Raw genomic sequence first — 22,064 nt, 5'->3', positions numbered from 1 at the left:
GGTGACAGTCGTGATACACTTTAATTGTTTATAAACTTTCAACTCTTCCCTAATTACGACCCAGACTTCATAACAGATATCACCGTACAGCTGGAACTAAAGTATTGTTGGTAATGTGTGCAAAGTGATGGACTGACTGTATTACTGTAAGTGTAACAATCATACAATCGTTAATTGTTTCTCCGAGTGGTTAAAATCGGCTTATGTTTAAAATATAGTGAAATATAGTAATGGCCCTAGCATTACATTGACGCTGTGCTATTCCAGGAAAGGTAACTGTTATTAGCGCTCAAATATAGAAAACTAAATAGTTGCATTGAAATTATTGCACGTACTAAAACTTCCGCTCATTTAGTTGTACCATTAACAAACGTAATAGGACTGAAACCCTTCGCCCGCCGGGTGTACCGATAAGACAACTCTAATTAATTGGCATCACTAACCTTTTACTCAATACAGGATATTCAAATGTCAAGGATAACTCATACGTACCGCTCATTTGTCAAAGTAACTCATTTTCGTACGTCCAATTTACTGGACAATTAACCGGGGTATTATGATACGCATCACATTTAAATGCTCCCACCGTTAAAAAACACGGTCGTGACTTAAATTAAATTGGGCACAATTAGAGAGTACTCCATACCCACGGTAAACTCACTTAATGATTTCATTAACGTATCAAACTGTATGGACGTATCTGACACGGATGTTGTTGATCTGAACTAAGCAGACGTTTACAAAGCTGTTATGTTCGGAAGTTAGCAAATAACGTTACAAGCATTTTAATTACTAGGCTGTTAATTCGATTCCGTCAGAGGGTCTGTAGCTGCTGTATTTTTGTTTGATCATAGTAACAATTAGGTGTTATTGATAATCTATAAAATTGATAGTGTTCTCGTAATATTGAACCAGGTGTTAGCTGGAAATGTCTATAAAATATCTCTAGAAAGGAATTGACCAACATTATCTAATATTTTAATTGTGACTCTTTAAATACAAAATCAGAATTTAAATTTAATAATTAATCTCATTTATGACGACAATGGATTAATAACTCACACACCTAATTGCAGCGTCACCTCAAGAACCTGGGTTCGTTTCTCGGCTCAAGCGTGACGTTTTCACACGCTAAAACATATGAGCCTAATCTTAATTAATTTGATAACCGGTTCCAAGGTTATAGCTGCAAATCACGAAAAGGCAATTACTAACAAAACACTAATTGAAAGAGACAAAAATGTCTGCAGAAATGATATAGAAGGGAAAATAAAGTTGTCTTTATTCACACCGAGTTTTTAGTAGGACAGTTACTGCACGGCAGTTCAACTACATATGTTATGGCCAAAAAATTATTCAACTGTTGTTAATACATTGATTAGTTTTTTAGTTTTACTGTTTCTATTGATTTTTATTTTATTTTTTGTACAAACGTAATGTAATAGGCTGCGCGTTAGTGAAGTTTAACTACATATGTTATAGCCAGAAAAGTATTGAACCGTTGTTCAGACATTGCTTGGTTTTAGTTTTACTGTTTCTATTGTTTTTATTTTATTTTATTTTGACGTGACAACGTCTTAAATTACGTTGCGGCTCGGAGTCACTCATGAAAAAGTGTAACGCCCGGTAACGTTACGATGCCCGTCCAGTGGGTCCGCCGCACGGGATCCGCACGGGATAAAGCAGATAACTGTGGGTCCGCCGCACGGGATAAAGCAGATAACTATGTTTATTCGTGAAAATGTGGAGTGCTTAGATTCGTCATTTACAACAACTACAACAATAAAGGTAAATAATTGTACACTGATGTTTCATTATCGTAAACTATGATTGATTGATTAATTGTTAGATTGACACAAAAGTTGAGAAACTGAGTTTATAGGTTATGTCATACTATTGACAAATGTTGATAGTGTTAAGTAAATTATTAGTTTAAATCACTCTGCAATCAATCGTAATTCAGTCGATTGAGAAGAAACAGCGCGTATTGCTAGTCAAACATTTAAAATAACAAATTATAACCTCTAACCTGTCATAACAGTGCGACCAAACAAACGAACTAAACCGACCAATCACCACGCGCGGAGTTAGAATTTAACTGTGTTTAGCAAGAATTTCAAATTCCAATTTTATTAAATGTTTTATTCAACTTTACCATTTACAATAACAAATTTTAATTAATTTCAAATTATGTACAATGTTTTAGTAAACAAAATATATTTCTATAGTTAAAATTTGTGCAATTCTTATTTTCATTCAATTCCTTGTTCCTATTGCGCAATTTAATAATATTCATATCAATAAATATTCTACCGAGAAAAAGACGTTGTCACGTAAAATCTTCGCCCGTAAAACCGACTTTACAGGCAACCATAATTTTTTTTGTAGAAACTTAATGTAATGAAACTTAAGCTGCCCGTTAGCGAAGCCTCGAGAATTCGAAGGAGTGGAAAAAGTTTATTTGTCTGTCTGTCTGACAGGGATGTCTCAAGAACGAATTGACCTACAGATTTGAAATTTTGTATGAAGCTTTATTTCTATGTAAAAAACATAGAGCTCGATGATGGTGCACTTGACTCCATGAGATTTGGCTGAGCGTAAGCAAACATTTTCACATTCCTCTTAAGGGTAACCATAAGAAAATAGCAGGATAAACAAATTTGTAAAGAAAAAGAGTACAATCTTGTGACATTTTAACATGTGACATAATAGCTTAATGAAATGAGTTACTGTCTTGAAATTTTGCAAGCAAAGTTAGTGAAACTTGTTTCAAGATGGTAGGGCGTACTCTTACTTTGTTTTCTTACTGTCAATGAATAGGATTGTTCACTACATATTTTAAGTAATGTTGAAAGGAATATTTTATAGAAATTTTAAAATGTAAAATGAATAGAAACGGAATGTCGCATTGTCACGATAAAAGTGGTTAATTCCACAGATCTGCTTCTTAAAATTTAACTATCGAGAAGTGTGCTAATGCAGTCCGCTTTAGGGAAGCACGATTTACGAGTCTGGCCCGAAGAGAAAGGATATCGGACAGAGTTGGAGATGCTGCTAAGGATCATTAAGGATAGTAGCTTTTAACGTACCACTATCGAGTAAGGATGCCTCATTCCTCCCCTGTTAAGTGGCCATGAGGTAAACGAGTATAATTGCTTGTAGTGGGTATTATTGTCTAACGAAGATTGCTGATCATAAAGAAATTTGGAAGACGTTTTTCTATTAAGAAAACTCGATCACACATCTTCTGGGTGTCGGTTTTAATACGCTTTAATGCACACATTTAGTTTCGTGCTAAATAATTAAATAAAATTATAACTTTAGTTTGATCGAAATAAACAACTAAACTTGGATGGGTGGCTTACCTCCCAACTCAGTAGTGTCTCCCAGATTAATGACATACAGTATATGGAAACCTCGACTTTGTGATCTGCATATATCACCAATCAGTCAACTTCCACTAGAAACGTATTTCATCCATTACAATTATTTCACATTCTTTGCCATAAAAATAACGCCAGAAAAAAAATGTTTGGTTAAGAATTATTTATAGAAGTAACCAATGGTACAGATCTTAATTTATTTTTCTAACGACTTAACTTAGTTATAATAACGACTTAGTTGTTTAATAATCATCCATAATATACAATAAATGTAAACATCCTATTTATAAAGGTTTGTTTTAGAGGTCAATGTACACTGATGATGGTTAAAAACCGAAACACGTGTATGTAATAAAAAGTTTTAATTTAAAGGGTTTTAGTTATTTTCATTACATTAATATATATAAATATATAAATATATATATATATATATATTCTATGTATACATATTATACAAATGGTGATTTTCTATTATGTAAACATATCATAGTATATCTCAATTTTCATCGACCTGTCACATAAGGAAGCTATGTGAACCGGAATATAATAAGCCATTATGAAAATAAAAATGTAAATAAACAGTGAAACTAAAAAGGCTAGAACTTGTCATTCACCATATTTCAGAATCATATCAAGAGTGAGTCCTTTACATTTCTATTCCATAAATAAACTGCACTAAGAGTTCTCTGAAGTAAAGATGTGATCGGAAGATGTGATTCGAATGATGTATGCGGAAGAAGATCAGGTGATGGACACGGATGTTTAAAGAGCCAGGCGTTAACAAAGAGTGTAAAACTAGCAGTAACCAACGTTAATAATGGAGTTAGACGTGCCCTTCCTGCACTCTTTCCCTACTATCTCTCCGCTACATTTGTTCTTTTTTCCTATTGAGTGGCATTTCTTTTGTATACTTAATATTAAGTGACGTCAAAGTAGATTTTATAACTCATTTTAGACTATTTTGTCTTAGAGTACAACTTCACCACCGACCGGTGGCAAAACAAGCTTTAGTTAGGTTAATTTTTAAGTTTCCAAGTTGCAGGCCTATAATACGACTATATACTTCCCAGAACACAGAGCAGAATAAAAAACAGAAATATCGCTTTACGAGTACTTAAGTTGTTAAATTAGGAATTTTTGTTAGTTTTGTAACAATGCACAAATTAAACATGAAGATAAAAGTGTGATTTTCCCATGTATTTTAGCTTCAGTGACTGTGAAGTTTTTTTATTTATTCCTTTGAGAAATTAAATATTTTATATCATTATATTCAATATAATTTTATTTAGAAATTTTTTAGTTAATAAAACCATGTTATTCATTTCCGTCATCTTTTATATACATAGTGTACAAAAATTTATAGTATTATCTTCAGCCCTTTTTCTTTGAGCCTGATTAAAAGATGCATATAAATATAATTGCCTACAAGTACTCATGAAATAATTTAAAAACATATATTTTTATTATCTTCTAGACTTCTTAAAGGACGGTAACTAAAAACTGTTCAAAATTCCCAACCGAACACCGTTACACCAGTTTAATTGAAACTATAAATAGTGATCAAATGAGTGTGAAGTATTAAAGTTGGTTCGAATTATAGCTGCTAACAAAAATGTGTAACACATTTTTATTAAAATTCTGACAGAATATCCAACAACCTTAGGTGTTAAAAAACGACGATAGAAATATCCCAATTAAAAATAAATAATGCAAAATGTTTAGTACTATCATTTCAAATATCTCGTCTTCGACAAGGAGCTAAAAGATACGAGTGAAACCTTTTTATTTTTAGCACATGAGCTCATCAAAATAAATAAAAGGTTGTTTTAATTGTGGTGCTTAAATAAAGACTGCATCGTCGACAATTAATTCAGTTGGTGTAAAGTACCAACACATTCTGTACAGCCTTGACTAAAACAAGCAAGCTCCGTCCAACCCACACTGTGTAGAACACGGACCCTAATGATTTAATTAGAGGCGGTGTCCGCGACTTGTCCGCCCCTGTAACCAGCTGATCGCACCAGAGACCAGCTGATTACAAAGGCAGAGATGTACTACAGCAGGTCCCGTACTCGAGTACACCGGTGGTCCGCCCGCAGCGACTTCGGCCACCCAGGGAACATCGGTAGACGCGGGTTAATTACCAGACTCCATTTTTGTGGTAACCGATTTGGAAACGCCTTAGGAAGTCGTTATGTACCCTGCTAAAAATCGTTATTACGCTAAAATTGTAAAAGTGTTTCTAAATGCTGCAAACTTTATTTTTATCAATTGAAGTCACGTGGGATCGTAAAAGTGCGTAAACGTTGGTTGGTATATTTAATTAAACGATGAATCCTTTGAAACACAACTCTCTTCAGTCTTGAAATTCAACATGCTTTTAAAAGTTAAATGAATTTAATCAAATCATTTCCTACGTCCAGTTTAAGAGTTGTAAATGGAAATGAGTGGAGAGACTTTTAGATACCAGGTGGTTACCATTAAGTTTTATTCGGTTTTATTGAACAGTTTGCTTTGGGTTGTTTACTCACATTATTTATACAAAAAAGGTTTAATATAAAAGATTCATCTAATATCAAAATATTTATTTATTATATTTTAATAACGCATTTGATAAAATAATATTTTTAACTGATGTTAAACATTTCAGAACGATTAATCAATTTCAATTTACATTGAAATAAAGGAATGACAATGTCAACGCATGCTGACCTTTTTCGCAGCAAATATAAAATAATTATCCTGAAACAAATTCAAACGTTAATAGGTTTGTATCAGTCCTGCCTTTAATTTCCTCCTTATCTTAAGTACTGCATGCCATTCTTAATTGCCACAGAAAAGCGGAGCTATAAATGATTACGCAAACACAGGTCAAGTAATTTTATCTCGTATGATATTAATCGTGTTTAGAATAAATTAACTGAAGAAGTGTAAGTACTAGGCTGGTATGAGGCCACGCCTCATAATGTAATTAGATCCATGTTATAAGTGCTCTATGTTTAACCAACAGTAGATGGAGTAAATGAGGCAAGGATCGATGTTGCCACATCATTACAGTCGCTAGTCGCTACACATAATTAACACCGGGGGCTGAGTGGCGCTTGATTGGCCCATCCTTCTCCATTGTCCTTGCAAAAACACGATGGCTGTACGATTATTTTTACATAGTATCTAAAGGTTTTATTTCCATAACTAAGCAAAAACAGGTGTTCTTTGTAATATATTACAATAAATAAAAATACATTCTTTACAATTTTTTAATTTACGTCGCAAATACTATTCTGAAAGGAAGTAATTTAATTAAATTTGTTTTACAAAAAGGTAAGGAAAGTTTCAAAATGAAGAGGCAGAGCAAAAAAGTTTCAAGATTAAAAATCACAGGAGAAGAGAATTTCCCATGTGAAGACGCAGGGGGAAGGAATAATTCATTTAAAAACTAGGGGAGAAAAGTGTCCATATAAAGAAGAAGCATTATGAATTATTATTTTTAGTATTTCAACAGAATTACATCGTTTTCAGAGAAATATTTTCAAAGATTTTCTTTATTTCAACGGTAGTTTAAAAGTTGATATAGACGGTCACACATGGTAAACTATTTTAAAGATAAGCAAAAAGTTAAGTGATATTACTATATTGTTACACAAAGTAAGATCAAAATAACCATATGCTAGCAGATTTCGCTTAACACTGTATCACTCACGTGGTCGCCATTGAAATGGGTGCAGGTTTAGAGTCTGTCATCCGCAACTCGAGTACACTCCACTGTACAATTGAGAGCATCTCTTCTGTAATTGTACCTTTTAAGTCTATTGAGTCCGGGCTATTTGGAAAAAGTGTGTATACGCAACAAGGCATGTATACCCGAGTTTTTGTAGACTTTTGTAAAACTATAAACCTTTATTCAAGGTGAATATCCAATATGTAAGTGGCCATAATTGTTTTGAAATGACTATCGTTTAATAATCAATTTTAACTTACTTTGGACTTTTACTGCTGAATTTAAAAGCATCCGTTTCTAGTTCAGTTATTCTGTACATATATTTTATTTTATTGCAGTTTAAATTAACTAATTATTTTAAGATAAATAATGAGTACCATAGTCGCTATATGCTTTAGTAGTAAGATAGGTTTAATCTCCAAACAAATTCAGGAGGTCCATATTAATATTCGCTACGCGGAGCTCTTGGCATTTGGTAAATTCCCAATCTCTATAACTTCTATTAGAGATCTTACTTACAAAAACACTCATGAGACCCATATAGTTTGGCCATTTAGTAATGTAATTTATAAGTCACTCTATGGTTTGGTGTTAGATACGGTATTTCATCGCCTATACAAACATCATTTCTAAGTCAATTAATGTATTATGAAATTTGAAGAAATTCTCGTTGCAGGACCGCTTTCTCATCAGGACATTGTATTTGTACTCAGGAGGTAAGGAGCAGAAGAACATCAAATTAACTAATCACAGCAAATTACAACAAGGTCATCCTTACTCACTAACTACTTTTAATATAACAGACAAGAATAGAACATCAAAATTGTATAAAAAAATATTGTATTAAGCTATATTGAATCTACGAGCTAGCTGTTCCGCGTGAAGTCAGTTAAGATCTTTTCAGCAGATAAGGAGCAATTAATTCACTACTCTACTAGATATAACTAGTCATTACGTGAAAATTTAAATTTAAATGTTCTTCAATCACAATCTTATTCAATCAAACTACTGATCACTATAATTAACACTCTCACACTTATTTATTGGTATAATGGGTGTAGTGTTATTTATGTAGAGTGGAAGTCCATGTGATCTTACAAAAAATATTTAGATAAATTCCAGTTCGCGTACATTTAAATAAGTTTCTCATGGCTCAGTTTACATTTTAGATTTTTCAGACTTGTTAAGAATTATAAAGTATGAAGTATATCAAACTTTTGGTAGGGTTGTTTACATTATATTTGTCTCTTTTTTGTATAATTATTTTCTATATAAAAATGAACTACTAGCATTGCAGTTAAAATTGTAAAAAGTTAAATATAAGATGCAAATTTTCCTTGGACTCGAATATTAATGTCATATGTAGTAATCAACAATCAAAGTTCAGATAGCATGGGTGGTTTGACGATATGAATCTCGCCAGACAAATATCTAATACTCCAACAACCGATCTGTTTTTTGCAGCTGAATTAAATGTAAACAAGACAAGTCTGTGCTATTTTCAATATCGTGGTCCAATTTTAAACCGATGACCATCATTTTGTTGTCAATTCAAGAACCTATGCTCCGTGTTTTTGTTTCGTTACAGGACCATGCCCCAGAGATGAAAGCATGTGTCAAATTATTTTGTGCTTTAAAAATCCAAATTAATCGAACACAAATTTGAATACCCTAACTCTTAAACAGTCCAAGTGACAAACGAAATCTGCAAAAAAATTTTCCGAAAACTTAAAGTTGTATTTGCTAAACTTACGTTTATAAAAAATAACGAGGGCTCAACTATGTTTAACGTAAACATGTATTAAATAGGATGAATAACAATATATTAAAATCCAATTTTAAAATACTACAACACAATAATGTTAATGTTTCAGAAATGGTAAGGAAAGTAAATATTTAAGAAAACAGAATTTTACACTAATAATAAGTCCATGTGACAATACCGCGTTAAGCAATTTAAACATAAATTTATATTAAAATGGTATTGTGTGTAATAACCGTAGGATCAATAATTCTTTATTAAAAGTAACTGGAGATTAATTACAATGAGTCTATTGTTTAGTACGTTGAACGTATTATAACAGTATCAGTATAGATTTGATAAAGTTTATTTGCGTATTAAAATATTAAAAATTATCCATAAAGTTAAAAATTAGTTTATTATAAAAGATGGGATTTATTGCTTTTAGTTTTAATGTTATTACGTAAGATTTCTAACGAAATATACACCTCCATTGATACTTCCACTAACCACTGACACCCAAACCTTAAATTCCCAAAAAATCTAAACGCGCAACTCTGGGGAGTAAACCTGCAGTATTGGAGGGGAATGAGCTCACTTAAAATGGGCTGTGTTAAAATAAGACATTCAATCACATCCTAAAGTTCATTTTCATCCTCTGAAGTAGTTTTCGAAACATCTAAATAAAGATATTTTCACACATGTTGCTTATGATCCATTTCTCATATAAAAGTAACAATAAGATTTTCCTATACATTCCCATCTTTTCTATTGTAATAACAGTAAGTCTGTTACAGCACAATGAGCTGGAAGTGCGAATTACTTAATTTTGCATATTTACTCAAATCAGTATTGTCTACACCCTATCGGTGTGTATGAAATAATTCTGAGGAATGCAATATGTAAGCCATACAACAACTCCATTGGAATGTACTTGTGGGAATTCGCACAATTATTGTTATCACAAAAAGTACCTGTAATGAAACAATATGCAAATTTGTGAAATTACGATATATAGTGATTTTGGTCAATGGTATCACTATTTAATTTTATATGATATAAATATACACAATTTAAGTAATTGAAGATTTTAAACTGTTACAAATTATATCCGAGTTCGAAATTCCTGCGTAAAACACCAAATAAAATAAAAATTGCACTTTAGTATTATAATTTAAGACATATTATTCGCACCACATACGTCAAACAAAAAGACCTAAGTTTTTCAGGCCGTCCTCTATTTGAATTTTATTTCATAATAATATAAAAAATTTAGAACACTGCGCAATAACTCGGCAGCTGTTCCACTTTATGTTTAGTATATTCAAAAAGTTTGACTACATTTGACAATTTTATATTTTTATTTGCCAAAGACCCAATAAATTATATTTACCCCCAACAAATATTATTTTATTAGAAGATGGGAGAATGTATAAAAAGTATGAATAATATGTTTTTATTACCTTGCAAAAAAAGCAGCGGCGGCCGAGGCCTGCGCGGTGGTGCCCATGGTGCCTGCCACGGAGTACGAGAACTGGCTCTCCATACGTACGTTGGGGGTGGATCCCCGAGTCCCGTCACCCCCTTGGTAACCGTGACTCCCCTGATAGTTCTGAACACCCTGGTACCCCTGAGGGGGCTGGCTAGAGCTTCTCCTGCGCCGCACCTCGCTCAACTCCTGAACAACCGCACTCTTCGCGCTGGGCGGCAGCTCGCTCAGAGGTCCGTCTATGAAGACCTCTCCCACCACAGGTTTGGACGAGGTGATGATCTGATGTTTCCCCAGCCACTTGGTGGTGTCGCCACCCTCGAGAACCACCCCGTAACGGAACTTCCCTCTCCGGGAGCTGAGTGCCGACTCGTTGCCGCTGTCGACGTCCATGGCGCGGTCGCGCTCGCGCTCGCGGTCTCTGTCCCGGTCGCGTTTGCCGCGCGCTGTCTCCTCTGCGGCGAGCGAGCTACTACTGACCGCGGGCCGAGACCGCTGAGGGGACCGGTACCTCTCGGGCTCCGGCGGCGGCCGGTACACCCGGTGGGGGTTGAAGTCCGCAGCCGTCACCGCTTCGTGGTTGATCTGAAACAGACGGAAGGGGACATTAATCAACGTCTCCTTTGAGTAATCAAATTATCCTTATCACTAAAACAACAGTCTGTTTTCGTAATTAGTCAGTTATTGACGCGAGACCGACTCTAATTGACTGCCCCGCTTAGAGACAATCGTCGTCCATGGAAACCTAACAATAAAAACATTACAGAGGCGCTTTAAATTTAAGCGAAATATTTACTATAAGCTCCTCTTTAATAAGTACATATCAGTATGAGATAGACATTTAATCTGTAAACATGCCAACTAAAATACCACACTCTAAATTTACAATCAGGTATTGTAGAAAAAAACAAGATAACAAATTAACAACAACAAACTAAACAAATTGTTATAACTAAATATTAATTATGAGGGTTTGGATCCAATGACTTTGATAATTACAAGCACATCACAAAGCACACATTCTGTTACTATTGTGTTCTGTAATATTTTTAGATTTCATTGCTAGTGAATAAATGGTTCTAAACAATATGATTCTATATAATGGACCTAAATACTCTATTCCCAATTGAACTGTAACATGTATGACTCGCCAAGCAGAGCACTGATTATCAGCACCAACACAACTTCTTGTAATAAACTATAAAAATATTCAGCGCTTTCCTAATATTGATATACAATTTATAAATGTTCACGTACTTTAAGAACCCATTTGTTGAAAAAACTTGATATGTAAACTTTTCAAAAATTAAGAATTTTTTGAATTTGAAAATCGAATGTAAAAAATGCGAATGGTTTCAAAGTGCAATATAAGTTGTTTCTTTGAAATAATTTGGTTATATTTTCATGCTATATTTTTGTTCATTTCAAATAAATGCTCCTTATTAAAATACAGCCTCATGAAATCCCACAAAACAGCATATTAGAAAATAGAATGAAGCTGTACAAAAATTTGGAGAGAAGTTATAACCTGTACACCCTCTGTAGTTTGTAATCAACAGTTCCGTAACCAGAGGGACCACTTAAGTGACAAGTGACTACACTCAGCAATAGGTTCGCCGACACCGAGAGGTCTAGGAATAGATGTGGATAATTATGTTGGTAATTAATAGTCCGCCACGCTGTGAGAGCACGCGACTTTGACTAATGGTGAGCGGGAGAGGAGAAAGAACAAGAGCGGGCATGTTATTGATCTCCTCGTTGGAAGATCGGGGACTTGCCCTTACTGCGAGACCTACTGAATGGGAAGAGGACAGTTGTAAGATCATCACCTCACTCTCTTTCAAAATACAAAGCAATCACTTAATTCGGTCTTCGGGTTATTTAGTATCCGGAGGGGATAGCAGCTCAAGTCAAGAACCAATTAGCATCATACAGTAGAATAAATAAAAATAATCACGAATGCAGAATGCAATTCACGAGTAAGGTTGTGATAATTTGTGATTCTTGCATTGACATTATATATAAAAAAAAAATAAATTATCACTACCTTCAAAACAGTTAACGGGTAAAATTTATTTAGCTAAATAAAAATACTAAGGGATAAAGTAAGGTGCTATGATATGATAGCATTCCTACCCAGGAAGTGGGAAACCCGGGTTTGGGGCCCAGGGTAGTGCTACTTAGTAGGCTACATGTTGATATTATTACAATCTAGAAATACGTCAGACTACATATTACGCAACAGACATTGCTTGGTGTTTTAAAAAAATATCTATAGCTTGTTTCATTCTGAACATGCCAAGGGGATATACGAGTAGATAGGCAAACAATTAGACAGAAAAGATCATTTCACCGCCCTCAGGCATCCATAGTACATTGTGACAATCTAATTCTATGACGCTCAGCCAAATCCCATGGAGTGATATGCATTATCATTGAGCTCGCCGTTGCCTGTATAGGAATGAAGCCTCTTGCAAAACTGTCTATATGTCAGTTCGTTTTCCAAATATCATGCGGATGGACAGACACGCAGGAAAGAGAAATTTTGCCAGCCTCACTGAGTAAATAGGCTTCGCTAGCGCTCGGACAATTTCTATAAGTATTTATTATATGTGTTCTAGCACGCAATAACATTTTGGACAGTTAGTGTAATAATAACTTGCGATTATTATACTTGCTGAATGAGTGATAAGCTATGTATCTCGTATACTGGATTGAACCAAAAAATCATCTTTAATTATATTTGGAGACGGAAATATTGTAAACTTACTCATGGGAGAACATAAGTGACGATAAATATACATTAACACATTTATATTTAAATTCGTACTTAGGTTTGTGTGAAATCACACAATAGAAAATAACACTTTTAAAACCCACATAAAACAGGTGATTAATTCGTTAAAAAATAAACACACCAATGACACAAATATCCCATTTGTAGGAGGCCTTTCGTTTTCAATAGAAAACATTGTCAGAGTATCAGACATGAAATAAGTTGTTAAGCGAGCCTACTGATGTTTTCTTTGAAAATGAAAGGCCCCATACAATACAAAATTATGTTCTATATAAGTTAACTACTCCTTATATCCACTTTAAAGAGTTAAAAGGGTGATGGTACAAAATACATCGCATATGTCTTCAATATGTAAAATCAATCTTACGTACGCCATATAAAATTAATTTATTCCAGCCGTGTCACTAGCTTTTACCTCATTTATTAGCAAACGGAAAGTTCCGCAGCTTTGGCTCAAATACAGGATCAAACTGGTACGTAACCTAAAAGTTGTAAGTTAAACACGCCGCTCCCCCCCCCCCTCCTTGCAGGTAACCATTTCCAGGTTATTCAATACTGTTAGCACCCTGTATAATATTAATGCTCCAGCCCCTAGGTACGGCAAATATCACAATATCGTAAATCAAGTTTGAAGTTACTTCACTTGTAATTCAAATTTTACATAGTTTGACATACATTATTTTGTAAATAGGTATAGAATTGGCAACGAAGGTATATAAATGGTAACGTGACCTCGTTGTCAATTTATTATATTTGTTTTAATAAAACGTTAACACATACATCTATTTTACAAAACATATATTCAAACTTATAAAGATGAAGCATATTTTTAACAAATTAACAAAAGCAAATGTATGTATTATTAAAACAACTAGTTATTAGAAGTTACTTTTCAAACACAACGACTTCGTACGCATATCTTCTTTAAATGGCATACCAAGTAATGGTAACTGGGGAGCATTCCAATTTTAATAGTTTAAATATTAATGTTTCAGGTAAGAAGAATGAATAAGTTTCTGCAAGTACCAAACTCGAATTTCTATGCAACTTTTCATGATATATTATTGGATAGCTCTAACCATGTCAACGCACTTGTAATACTGTTGAAAAATGAGAAGAAATCCTAAATTCGGAGTCAGTAGTTTTCTTAGTGCAAGCACATTCATCACGTAAAATGTATCTTAACTTTAAAACGAATGTTGGTATGCTTGAGGAACATGTTATTACAGTCTTCAGTCAAATTGCAATAGAATAATACGTAGTAGCTTTTGTATAATGGAAGCATTAGCAGCCAAACAATCACATATTTAATACCTAAAATTAATAACTAATAATTCCCCAAAAAGGACACATGCCTTCTTAGAGGGCCACCCAACTCACTGTTTTTGTACAATCAGTATTCGTTATTAAAAGTATACATAACTGTAAACCTATACAATACTGTGTATGTTCTTTGTTTTCAATCTATGATACAAATAACATACTAACTATTTCTTTGGTTCCGTCGAGGAATTATATAAATTTGTATATACCTAATATTTTATTATTGTATGACTCATTAGTACAAAACAGATCCACTGTTTCTTCGACAGTTTTCTCTGCCATTGTGCCATTTTTGCGCATTGTGTCTGCGCATTGATTTGTGACTGCGCTTGCAATGGTCACGGGCCGCTGTACTGGAGATAATGGTTCGTTTGGTCACGTTAGTGGTCGGTCCCTCCGTTTTTATTCCTTCGGTTACTGTAAATATACTAACCCACAATGTCAAAATAATTGAATATATTCACAATTCAGGTTATTGAATTGAATTTTAGCTCAATAACAACATTTAACCATATAACAAGACAGACACTATATATACTTAAAGACAACCATTAACATTCCCAACAATAATTCACAGTTTTTATTAGAGTTCTTCCGAAATACGAGTTTAAGCGTTTTTTTAAACATGTTGTAAACAAAGCTCAATATAATTTTCATATGGCATCTGGTCGATAATTAATCTGCTGATATTAAGTAGGAACTCCACAAAAAAATTTTATTTCTTAAGGTGAAAGATTTGTTACTGTTACACCTCGAAAGAATCTTGAAAAGTAAACTTTCGATGCCACATTTTACCATTTTTAAACTTTTCTGGAGGGGGGGGTTAGAGGGGTCTATCGAAAATACATAGTTTACGGGAACAGTGATAAATCAAGTAGTTCAATCTACTATTTATTTAACTATTGTATGTAGACCTATTCTATATATATATATATATATATATATATATATATATATATATATATATATATATACATATATTAACTAGGTTTTGTTTAGAAAAACTATTTTAAAATCCTTCTAAGGGTAATTTTTTCATCTATAATTTATACTTAATCTTATACGTTTTTAATAATAAAAGCACGATCTACAACAAAACTTGGTTTATCACTGTTCCCAGTCCAGGAAACATTGAATATATAAAAGTACAAATGTGGGTAAACAGCCTTGAAATTAACGCTGAGAATGTAAAAACCCATGTACCTCTTATTCAATTTGTAAATAAACTACCGTATAACATGACATTTGCTGTATACATCATACGTCAAAATGTTCAAAGAGAGAGTTATAAAACAATAGCTTTTTTTAGTGAAGGTCTCCATTATAGATGTTATTATAAGCTGTTATTATATTGGTTTGTGGATTTAGAATGTTTGTTCGAGCTATACATGTGTGGTTTAGAAATCACTTGTTTGAAATAAACTGAAATACTCTCAGAAGGTTATCACTGCTAGTTTGAAAGCCAATGGGGTAGACCGCTATATCCGGATGTTTTTCACTATAACCTTTCGATTGATACCAATATATATGCATACAAAATAATTATTTTAGAAACATAATATTGCTGAATAAAATGCAAGAAGTTCTGTTAAAACTATTGATTTACATTATATAATTTCAGTAGCTAAGACAGTCAAGGAATCTTCCGTTTATCGTTATTAAATAAAAAGAAATAACAGTTCCGACTGCTAAGAGAGTTCTTGGAAAGCTCATTTATAAAGGCATCTAATTGTCTTAGGGCAGTAAGCCTCTTATTCAGGAAAGTCTTTTAAAGTTTTTTTCATCAAATTGAATGATTACTACAGAGTATTATTTAGAAGAAATGCTGACTTTATCGTAATATAAAAATTTATTACTGGCTACTGAAAATTATAACCCCGTTCCTACTATTTATATTTAGTATCCAATTTGCGAATATTATAAAAAACTCATAACCAGTATTACACACTTTAATTTTATAATATAATACAATATCAGAATAATATATTATAATATAATTTATAAGGAGTGGAAACGTTCCATCCGTTGATATGTCAAGTATGATAATGTGTAAACAGTATAAAGGAAGGTTCCGTTACATTTTTCACATGAAGTGGGTAAGAAGTTCAAATGAACCTTACAAGAACAGAAGTTACTTCAACGTGTTTGCTGTTAAGGATAAGGATGAAAATCAATAGGAACGATAACAAAGGCACGTAGCTGGAGGGAGAGCAGAATCGGATTAGGATGTCCATCTTTCTGTTACTGTTTCGACATCAAAAGGGTGTGAAAGCGCGTGGAAACCTACTAGAAAGCTCTATATTAAGACATAATATTAAAAATCTATGTGTATAAAATCTTTATATTTTCAATTATAAAATAAAAATTAACTATTTAAATAAGGGTAACCATACGAAATCAAAGTGCAGTTTTTGTTATCGAAAGATATGTTATCTACTGTTATGAATATATTTTTAAACTAAAAAATAACTTTTTTTTACTTATCAATAATTACTGGGTTTCATTAGGATTACGAAAACTACAATAATGTGTGTGTGTGTGTGTGTGTGTGTGTGTGTGTGTGTGTGCGCGCGCGCGCGTGTGTGTGTGTGTGTGTGTGTGTGTGTGTGTGTGTGTGTGAGGTGTTTTATCGAAGCTAACTGAAGCTAAGTAAACAATCAAATTGTTGTAGTTTGTTTTTTATTTTATCTGTATAACGATACAGTATTATTGTGTATCGTATAATGATATACAGAACTCTGTAAGAGCCACAATTTTGTCGTTGATTGGCTAAGCTTCAGCCAGTCACGGCACAACTCCGATTTCTAAACCCACCTGTATAAGCGGATAGTGTTACTGGCAGTTCCGGTTTAACATATGTTGACTAAAAACGGCATTGCAAAGCGCGCCCGAACTATTCCAAGACTTTAAATGTGTTAACATGTTTCGACCATTGGACAGACTGAGGAGTTTCGACCAACATGAAAAGAATGTCAACGTTTCAAATCATTGTTAAGATACTAAATTCAGAATTATGTCTACCATAACAATTTCTGATGATGGCAACGTCTGCTGATTGAAAGGAGTGATAGACAGTTATGAAGTACGTAGAGAACTGTAGTGGCGTCCATGTGCAAAATAAAATACATATGTCTCATTAAGTTGAGTTGAGATTGCTGACTTTGCCTTGCCTCTATATTTTTGAGGTGATCATGTACTGCAGATCAAGGTGCACTTTGATTCGTGGCAGGGACGTTCATCAATATGAAACTAGAGGCAGGGACAACTTTCGCACGCATCAACACAGATTGACTTTAGCGCAAAATCTACCGCAAGAAGTTGGTGTCAGATTAATCAACAGGCTCCCTGAAGAAATCAAAATTTCCAATAATCAAAATCAATTTAAAACGCGTCTCAAACTCCTTTTGGAGTCCAAGGCTTTCTACTCTGTTGATGAATTCATGTCAAGCCGCTGGGATATTTGAGATTGCTGGATCTGAGGTCAATGCGATTGTGACCCGAATAAATGTAAGAATTGTGAGTATGAGGTTGTGTGAATGTGTGGATGAACTCGTGTAAATAGACTTATAAAAACTGTTGACAATTGCGATACGATGTAAAAATTGTTAAAAGAATGCAATAAAGAGATTATTATTATTATTATTATTATTAAAACAACTGTCCACCCACGCGTTCTCACAGTTAGGTCTTATTCTACTATTTAAGGGACCTACCGTAATACTAGAGAATTTCGTCGACTGGTTTCAATAACAAAGCTCAGTGAGACATCTACATTTAGATTGTCTTCGGTAGCAACAGTGAGAGTTTAACCTTAAAACTAACAGACTAGACTAAATTTCATACTTCTATGACTCCGGACGATTTCAGTTTTATATGAGAGGGAGGTTCTCCAATTGGTATCCCTGAATAATCTCACCATACGTAAGGTTATAAATACTACTAAACCTTTTTAATGTCACGATACAATTCTCTGGCTGTTAATGTGCATAGAAGCGTACATTATTCATAACTGAATATTTACAAGATGGATTTCACATATAACACATTTAGCTAATAATAAAAATAGAACATATGGTATCATTTGTTTGACTCATTTCACAACCATTATTAAAATGGAGGCTACTATAATCTGTTAAATGTTTATTCAACTTGATGAATTTATTAGTTTCATATAATTCAATTATAAAACATCCCCAGAAAACTCTCCTTATTTTAAATTGAATCTGTATTCAAGCTGAGTATCTTGATGAAGTTTTCTGCGCAATCCTCAATCCTCTCACCTACCCACTCACTGCTCAAGTCCAAGATCAAATGAAAAATGAGGCGCACGAAAAGGGCATGTACAATAAGTGGGCTTAGGATTGATGGTCGGTGGTGGGTTACATTGTTTGAATTGCGTCATTCTTATTAGCTCTCGGTTCTTTACTTTAATGAATGAGTTTTAATTTAAATAGTTTAAAGAGTTTTCACTGATGATATGAACACTTTTAAGAATCCATGTTAAAAAAATTGCATAGCCTAATATTTTGTGAGCTGGCGTAAAGTTAGTATCAAATTTCATAACAGGAGTATGTATTTGGATTTGAACTGACACCAACCTTCAACAGAGTAAGACAAATGACCTAATATAGCCTGTCTATGTCTACTATTGATGAAGACTGATCCCCATACTTCCGACTGGGGCCGCTGTTCCATTAAACATGCTGTCGGAACAGAACTGCCTTGTTCAGTTTAACGTTTACTTACTACGAGTAAACTCGTATTTTACCAAGTGTGCAGAACTTATCATAAATGACGTTATATATTTAATAAAAGTTTAATTTAGAAACTATTATTTTAACCGAAATACGTTAACATATACATCATTTTAGCAAATTTTGGTATAAACATACACCATTGTTGTCTGTTAAGCCCGATTTTGAGAAGAAAAAGCTTTTCATGTATTTGTGACTAACGCAATTTTATATTACCATTATGTTATTATAGGAGTTAGTATTCCAAAAACAGCACAAACAGAATGTATTGAAAAATTAAATTCAGAGTTATGTAACATTAAGACTCAAATAATTTTGCAAAACCTTGCTAAAACTTAAAAATACTGTGTATGGTTTGGAGTTACAATAAATTGTAAGTATTAGGCAATCTTAAATAGATTCATTAATATCACAGTTGTACGTAAACTTATTACTTGTTTAAAAATCTTGTTTTACCTGATTAAAATTACCAACAAATTTTAGTAATTAAAAAAGCGTCAACCAAAACGAATCTAACAATGAACAGGGTTTTTGTTTTACAGTAAATAAAAGAACATAACTAAGGTGATTAGAAACTATTAAATACACACACGCTAGTTTTTGACGCACATGAACGTGCAAATTATTGATTGTTTTGCTTTATACAGATCTCAGTTTCTACTTACCTTCATGATTGTCAAGTAAAATAATAAGTGTATGATAAAATAGAAAAATGCACAGTTTGGGAATAAATGTAGAGAAGACAAAATGTACAAGCAGTAAAAATCTAGTATGGGTAATTAGTTACTATAGTCATAGGTTTTTATTAGAAGTATTTAATAGTAGAAACTTTGTATTTATATATTTTAGAATTTGAATGCTTAGCCGTGGTGTCTTTATGAATTATCTGGTAAAGTAAAATAGACCTCCACCAACACCCACCCACGACAATTATAAAAGAAAGTTAAAAATTAGAATTCTCGCGAATTTCTAAACAAAGACAACGGAAAGAAAAATTCACGAGCTTGTGTTCAGCCCCAGTGGTACGCTATCAATCACCCCATGCATTGTACATGCCTCCCTACTTGCGTCGGGCATCTTTCATCTGGGAGCCGGCACTGGGGGGAGTTCTTTAGGGAGCGCACGAAAAGAGAACCACAGATAATTAATTGAAATAGTGACTTTTGAAAAAGTTTTTGAGTGGCAATTGGTTTGATCAATTCATTTTTTCTTTACTTATTGATTAATCAAAGATAAATAAAATACCATATCTCCATTTCGACACATTTAATTACAACTTATATTACGTATATTACGATGGATGTGTGGATGGTGACTGAAGCATAATCAAGTCAATGGCTAAAGGTGAATGTCTGTTAATGTGAATAACTACTGTAATATACCACTAATGTTCCAACGAATACCAGAGAAGTCCTAATGTATCAAATGTAGTCCGGGCCATATAACCCAAAAGCCGAGAGCCAATTTGTGTTCTATAAGTACACACCCTAATTGGTTTGTGAAGTTCCAATTTGTGTTCTATAAGTACACACCCTAATTGGTTTGTGAAGTTCCAATTTGTGTTCTATAAGTACACACCCTAATTGGTTTGTGAAGTTCCGATTTGTGTTCTATAAGTAAACACTCTAATTGGTTTGTGAAGTTCCAATTTGCGTTCTATAAGTACACACCCTAATTGGTTTGTGAAGTTCCAATTTGTGTTCTATAAGTACACACCCTAATTGGTTTGTGAAGTTCCAATTTGTGTTCTATAAGTACACACCCTAATTGGTTTGTGAAGTTCCAATTTGTGTTCTATAAGTACACACCCTAATTGGTTTGTGAAGTTCATAAGAAAATTTCCTCTAAGAAAGCTATAATCAACCATGTTGGTTTAGGGGGTCGAAATAAGAAGATATTAAGAGGGTTAAGAATATCAAACAATTTTTTCGATCATGTATTTTAGTTTGGCACACAACCAGTTATCATACGTGTAAATAAAAGTTTAACTTTGAGTCTATTCATCTAGTCGATCAATTAGTTCTGGTAATTTTGTATACGGTTTATTTTCATCTTTTAGTGATACTATAGATCATATAGTAGCATACAAACAGAATACAGTACGCTGGTAAAGTTGTTGCTTAAAATCGAACAATATTTCAATGCAAAAATTCATGTTAATCAGGCAGTTATATATTATACATAGAGGAATAGACCGATCTACAACTTCTTAGTGGACTGCATATACAGTATACACAATATGAACATTATTTATATGTATGCCGATTGCAATACTAATAACTCACTTAAATTTCCAGTATAAATTTTCAAGAGAGGCTGTGCACTAGACAAAATTCCGGTAATTGTTAATACACAATTCAGTTGCTTTCAATTAAATCAAATTTTTATTATTATATAATGAAGGACTTTTTATAATATATTAAATTTAATTTTCAGTACTTCCCTCTCACCGTTACAACCTCAAAATTTAATTTTTTAAAGAGCAATACTATGCTTTGTTTTGGCGATTACTTAGTTTAATTTCAAACTACTGAAATACTATTTTAATTATATTAGTTTAACTATATTGGCTTCCTTTAAAAACCGGTAAGAAACGACAACACACTAGTTACTCCAATTTATTTAGCATAGGAGTTCGGTATTTATGCGTGTTTTTGGCATCTGCCGGTAATTTAATAGCTCTTTAATTCGATCTCAGGGTTCTTTTGCAACGATGTAAAGTTGTATGATTAGTATGTACAGTGGTAGATTGTTTTGCCTCCTTGATCATAGGGAAATAACTATTAGAATGAGATAAAGATATTAAACATACTTAATTCTGTATTACAACATACTTTTTAAAGTATTTTTAATGTTTAA

General features: G+C 33.3%; 1 protein-coding gene across 3 annotated transcripts in view; it reads right to left on the bottom strand.

Annotated features, from left to right (window-relative positions):
• LOC124356997 (kinesin-like protein CG14535) overlaps positions 1–22,064 on the bottom strand; it is a 420,258-nt gene that overhangs the window by 166,105 nt on the left and 232,089 nt on the right. For all 3 annotated transcript variants that reach the window (XM_046808357.1, XM_046808355.1, XM_046808356.1), the window contains exon 5: positions 10,306–10,916. In XM_046808357.1, the coding sequence (XP_046664313.1) occupies positions 10,306–10,916 (611 nt within the window). The remainder of the gene's footprint in view (positions 1–10,305; positions 10,917–22,064) is intronic.

The sequence above is a fragment of the Homalodisca vitripennis genome, chromosome 3 (assembly GCF_021130785.1).
Source record: "Homalodisca vitripennis isolate AUS2020 chromosome 3, UT_GWSS_2.1, whole genome shotgun sequence".
Classification (NCBI taxonomy): domain Eukaryota; kingdom Metazoa; phylum Arthropoda; class Insecta; order Hemiptera; family Cicadellidae; genus Homalodisca; species Homalodisca vitripennis.
The sequence above is the reverse complement of the archived record's forward strand: the minus strand, read 5'-3'. Positions and strand labels throughout refer to the sequence as shown.